This window comes from Oreochromis aureus, linkage group 9 (assembly GCF_013358895.1).
Source record: "Oreochromis aureus strain Israel breed Guangdong linkage group 9, ZZ_aureus, whole genome shotgun sequence".
Taxonomy (NCBI): Eukaryota; Metazoa; Chordata; class Actinopteri; order Cichliformes; family Cichlidae; genus Oreochromis; species Oreochromis aureus.
The window spans coordinates 23,025,566-23,031,565 of record NC_052950.1 but is presented as its reverse complement, the minus strand read 5'-3'; the positions used below and the strand labels follow the sequence as shown (position 1 = coordinate 23,031,565).

General features: G+C 39.3%; 1 protein-coding gene across 3 annotated transcripts in view; it reads left to right on the top strand.

Moving 5' to 3' along the window:
• The first annotated feature begins 260 nt into the window (after positions 1-260).
• Positions 261-6,000, top strand: part of LOC116329637 (dnaJ homolog subfamily C member 13) — a 31,059-nt gene continuing 25,319 nt past the window's right edge. For all 3 annotated transcript variants that reach the window (XM_039617239.1, XM_031751692.2, XM_031751693.2), the window contains exons 1-2: positions 261-428; positions 3,248-3,328. In XM_039617239.1, coding sequence (XP_039473173.1) covers positions 3,261-3,328 — 68 coding nt within the window. In that variant the 5' untranslated portion in view covers positions 261-428; positions 3,248-3,260. The remainder of the gene's footprint in view (positions 429-3,247; positions 3,329-6,000) is intronic.

The window sequence follows — 6,000 nt, the reverse complement described above, 5'->3', positions numbered from 1 at the left end:
TATTATTATGGCTGTGGTCGCATATTCGCTCATTTCTTCTCAAAAAGAAACTAGAGTTTCCAGTAATAAACCCCTTCCGCAGTATATGGCATCGCTGAACTGTTCCGAGGTCAGTTTCGAAGGTATGTACCAATTGAAAAACAGAATGATTCGACGTAATAACCGATCTGGTGTCAGGTATCTTCACAATGTTGGTTCCTGACAAACCAATCAGCTGACAGCCGCATGACAGGCAGGCCTTACGCTTGCGCAGTAGCACACTTTTGGTATGAGGAATATGGCAGCGTCCTGAGTCCAGTTGGGGGGAATACGCCGTAACTGAGCACCTTCAGCATCACACTGGGAAAACTGAGACGCACCGGGCACAGTCAGAGGAGGGTGGGGGGCTGAGGGACGGCTACGAATAACACCCGTTAGCGATTTTACAGGTAAACGCGGCCGTTAGCGCCTGCCACTGTCTGCTTCTCCAATGTTTGCTTGATTGAACCCCGTCGCTAATGCGACTAGCTAGTTCGTCCATAAAACCTGAGTGATGTGGTAGTAAGCCGTTAGCTAGTGGCTAACCCAAGCACTGGCCTGCCACAGCCCCTTTTTCTGCATTTGTCAAACAGACGCTGATAACAAAGTATCTCGGCTGGTCACTGTAGTTAAGTGGAACAGCAATTGTCGACGTCGCAAATCTGTGCCGCCGTGCTTAGCCTGACAGTGAACCGCGTAGGCCTGCTGAAATGAACCAGTCTGGCTAGCTGCTTGGTAACGTTAATGCTGTTTGTCATGGATTTACTTGACAGATCAGGAGCCAGCGCACAACCTCCACACGATTTAAGAATTGCTGTTTGCCATTTCAGCCTCTTTCGTGTAACTGTTAGTTTTATATTTCTAGTTAGCTGTTTTTTTAAAAAGAGAGAAGAAATTATATTTTTCGAAAAGGTATTTGCATAAAATCCTTGCAGATCCACAGAAGATAATGCAAACTAAGTTCCCGTCTCGGTTTAGAGATTGCTTCATATAGTTGGCTAATGTCGGTGTGTGTTGCAATATATCTACAGGGCACAAAAACAAAAAACAAAAAAAACAAGTGAAAATAAGATTATCAAGCTCATATTATGTGTTTTGCCTGGCCTGGACTAGATGTAAGATTTTATGTGGTTCTGAAGGTCTACATCCTTCATGTGTTTCCCTACTCGAGCATTGCGCCTTTTGATTTACTTTAGCTTCACTAATATCATTGCAGAGAAGAGAATTTAAACTAAAGGTATTAAAAAAAAACCTGTTAGAGCCATATAGTGATGTCATAGCACATGATATTTTGACCCTTGCACCCACTGTGATGCTAAAGTTTTTCAGCCATCTGCTTTCCAAAGGAAACAGGTGACCTAGCCTTGTAAACTAAATAGTATTTTTATAGTATGTAGAGTACTGAGAGTTACCTGATCAAATTGTTGTGATGGATACAACCTGTGGCTGCAGTCTAGTTGGGTAGTTCCTTGTGAGTAACATGGTATTAGATAAGGATATTTGGTAAAAAGGACACCCCAGTGTCCTCTGTGGGATTGCAGAAATGGTCCCAGACATCCACATAACAAGACCTTTGATTATTAAAAACTGTATTTGTTAAAGGAAAAGTTGTGAAAATCTGTTTGGATCAAGTTGTCATGTTGAATATGTGCTTTGCTTGCAGTGTGCTGGGTTCGCCTATCTCATATTTCTTTTTCCTGTTTTGTTAAAATGTGTTTGAGGATAGACCAGGAATAATTTGCTCTTGATAAGGGCAAAAAGGGACAGATGGGTACAGGGAGGGGTAAATCACATGACCCAGCCCTGGAATCTACCTTTTTTTTTTTTTTTTTTTCCACAGTCGTAGCAGCACACTCATCCCAGTAATGTAATAAAACTGCTCTGCCCTGTGCTGCAGCAAAGCGCAGTCTATGCAGTCCCTCATGCTAACATCTGCCTGTATGAGATTATACAGTTACATGACTGTATATTTGGAGGTAAATAAATTATTTCTTTATTCCTCCTGAAACAGCGATGTCAAACCTTTAAAACTTTGGAAGATCCTCATCTGGTGTTGCCATACTTTAAAATTTGCCTAATATTGTGTCTGGTCCTCGGTAAAAAACAAGAAACTGTGATAAATGCATAGATGAATAATTTTGCTGCTCCCTTCTTTATTTGCACTCCGATCTGGAGAGGAAGGAAAACTGGAGTCAGATTTTTTTTTTCCAGGATCCTGGCAGAGTGCTGACACAGGTTCCCCTTGTCACATTGCAGCCGCTTACAATTTACTGCACTAAGGATAGCAGAGGCAGTTTTTCCCACCTTTTCTCTACTGTGTTCTGGTGACTGGTTTATCGTTAAACCCTCTATAAACTGTTCGCTACTTAAAGTAATGTTCTGTTTTGGTTTTTTTGTCAGCTGGAAAAACAAACCTGTTAATCCGTGTGCACCTGTCCTGATAGCAGCTAGTCTTGAAGTAAAATTACAGTGATTTATTTTTTCTTCCTATTGTAAATTCAAATTGGAAGCCTGGCCAAACCCTAAGACACCATCTAACCTCTGTATATTTACATAGCCTCAATTATCCATGCTGGCTTTATGCCAGACTTTATTGACATATGCTCAGTTCGTGAATTGCTGTATTGTTTTTGCACCTATGGTTATCAGCATGGAATGGAGACATTTGCTTCCCCTTTGTTTATGCTGAGCAAGCTGCAATATCCCAGTTGGTTCCTTGGGGGTGTCACTTTTCAAAGCGAGTCTGCAAGAATGCAGCTATAAAGGATAGAGGTAGAGCATGAAGAGACAGGGTTGTCATAATTTTGAATGTCCCTGCTGTAGCTTATAACCGAAGTAAGAACAGTGAAGAATGATACAGTCATGGTCTCCCAGCTGCTGAAGACTCTTCCCTGTTAATGGATAATCTCTGTTTGCACTGTATTAGTTCAGTAGCTGGTGGAAATCTCTCCCTCTCAGTCAAAATATGTTCAGAGACTGTGTGACATGTGTGTCACTGTATACTGGAATGTGTGTTATGTAAACATGGTATGGTTGTGATTTGCAAAAGTCTGGGTTAAGGACTTTGGTAACAGCTGATATGACAACTGGAAATATAATACTTACCCTAAAGAAATGCCTAAACGAACATCTTTAAAACATGTTTTTCCTTGACCTTTGTATTTGTTGAAGTTGAAGAACTTGCTTTTTAAAAAATTCCAGTCATGGTAACTTTCCTTCTGTGTTTTAGGTCCTGTGAAAAGATGAATGTCGTCAAAGAAAACAGAGACCTGGCCTGTTTCTATACTACCAAACACTCCTGGAGGGGAAAGTAAGAATGCAACTTTTGTTTTCTTTTTCTTTTTTTTAAGACTCACAAATAGTATTTCAGTGCCTTTAGTATTTTTTGTTTCACATCTTATGCGTATTACTTTACAATGCAGTGGATCTAAAGTGGAAATGTCCCCAAATTATCACTTTCTTTATTTTTGGCTTCTTTATCTTGGGAAAATATAGGGGGTCATGCATGAAAAGCTGCTTTACTAAATGATAGAGCTAGTGTTCCTTTTCTGTCAAACACAGTGTAGGTGGTAATACACTTTTAATGAGTGCCTATCTGGAGATTAAACAACAGTAAACACTGTATTACATCTTGGCTGGGACAAGACATCAAACATTTTTTGTTATGTCAAGAGCCTATTGGAATGGGTAAACATGCCTTCTTTCATGTTTACTACCTACCTTATAAAAATTATAAGCTAATATGTTTTATGTGTGTAGGAAGGTTAAGATACCCAACTGATTTTTATCCTAATTATGCCTTTAGGAAGTAACTGAGCCACTGTATGTTAATGCATTTTTAAAGGAGATTAAAAACTGTTATGATGTAATACAATACAATGAAGCCAACGTACTTATCTGTGAACATGTATCTGATTAGCCTTCAAGTCCATCATACACTGATTTATGGGACATTATACAGCATATAAGTTCTGTCAGTGTGTAAATTAAACACTTAAATCGCCAAATGTCTAAAACTAGTGGCAGCCCTGTACTTGGAGGCCCTCAAAGCTAATAGAAAGGACAAGTCCTAGTCTGAGCAGTCAGGAGGTGGGATCACATTACCAATACTTGCTTTCTAAATGCCTTTGTCCCATTAAGGCCTGCTATTGACTTGAGAAACTTAAGCAGGGCTGCAAAGCATTAGCCATCGTCAGAGGTTCATCCGCTAATGCTTCTTGAAGTGTCCTGCAGAAACGCGCGTTGATGTACGATGACCCCTACAGTGAACACATCCAGTGGCTCTTTTATGCTCTATGAGGAATCTTGCTGGCGTGGGAAGGATAATTGAAAATCCTATGATGGAGCATTTCTACCCTCATAGTCTCTTCCCATCCTTTTGGGAATGGTTTTCTGAGCAGGAAAATTTTGAATCGTATGTAATGGCCTTTTCATTCATCCCATCTTAGCTAAACATCTATGGGAGACTTGGGATGAATATGTTTGCTAGTGCTCTACACCGCCATCATGAGAAGGCCAGAGCTCAATTTCCCAGACATGAATTAAACCCAGTCCTAGACCAGAGGTCATAGGCTTTTATTATTAGAAGAGGCTTTTTTTTTTTTTTGAGAAAATATTGACTGAAAAGTTCTGTTTGACTGGCCTGTTATGATTATTTGGTACTTTTCATCACAGCTCTGAAATCATAGAAATTAAATAAAATAAGTTTACTTTTACTTTTACAAAAAAAATGATCATGTTTGGGATTATTTTGAAACAGAGTAACTGTGAAGTTAGGCAGGGCATTTCATGCAAATTGAATGAAATGTATTTGTACTACTCCAATTTGACAGTAAATGTAACATATAGTAGCCAAATTCCTTTAAAATAAAAGATTTGTTAGATTTTATATAATTTTGTCAAGCTGCAACTAAAGCATACCAGTGAGCCATAGGGATTGTTGGTTTAAAAAAATCTGTTTACATGTTCTTAAATGTGCTTTTTTCCTGATTTCACACTTCTTTATGCCTGAGCAACACGAGGATGCAATTTAAGGTCCTTTTAGTGGTTTATCGGACTTCCAAGGCTTACGTCATGACCCTCCTGACCCAAGTTAAATGCAGGTCATTAGGTCAACGCTTTAGTGAACAGGAATTTCTATCCTTATAGTCTCTTCCCATCCATAGGGGAATGGTTTTCTGAGCAGGAAAAGTATGTGAATCACATGTAATGGCCTTTGTAAATGAAAATTATTGCCATCAACATTTGAAGGTCACTTTACTGACTCACTGAGGAGAGTGAGAGAAAGTGACAGAAAGTTAAGAGTAGGGCGGCAGAGAATTATGTGAGTGGGTGATCACAGAGAAATGAAAATGAAACTTGAGCTGGTGCTTGTGTAACCCATTTCCGTGCCTCAGACAGAAAACGTTGACAACCAGAGATTGAGTTGAACAGTCTCTCTGGGGCAAGTCAAACGCAGTTTAGAGGATCTGCCACACAGGGCTTTGATAGATCAGCAGAGAGAAAGATTCTCATCAGGGTACAGGTTTTCATCTTGCTTTATACCAGCTTTATTGTGGGTGGCTTTTGTCTTTAGTGGGTAGTGAGAAATATCTTATACCATTTGGTTTTATCCAACCAATTAAGCACTTTTGTGCCACACCAAGAGAACATGCCAAGACACCATGTTCTTGGTTTTATTTAATGATGTAATTACAATACCCGCAGTATGAGGAAGCTGTTTCAGGTTGTCACAGGAGTGCCTCAGAGTCACACTCTAATGTGTGATAGAGACAGACTTTGTGACATGTCATGTGACATTGCCATGCCAGGCAGTTGCCTTACAGAAGGAATAAAAGGACGAATTGTCAGTTAATCAATTTGTTTTTGCCAAAACATTACAGTTAAGGAAAAAAAAAAAAAAAGATTTAATAAAGAAGATACGTGAGTTGTTGCATTTATCCATTTTCAAATGAAACCCTTTTCTTAGAACTTTATTTCTTA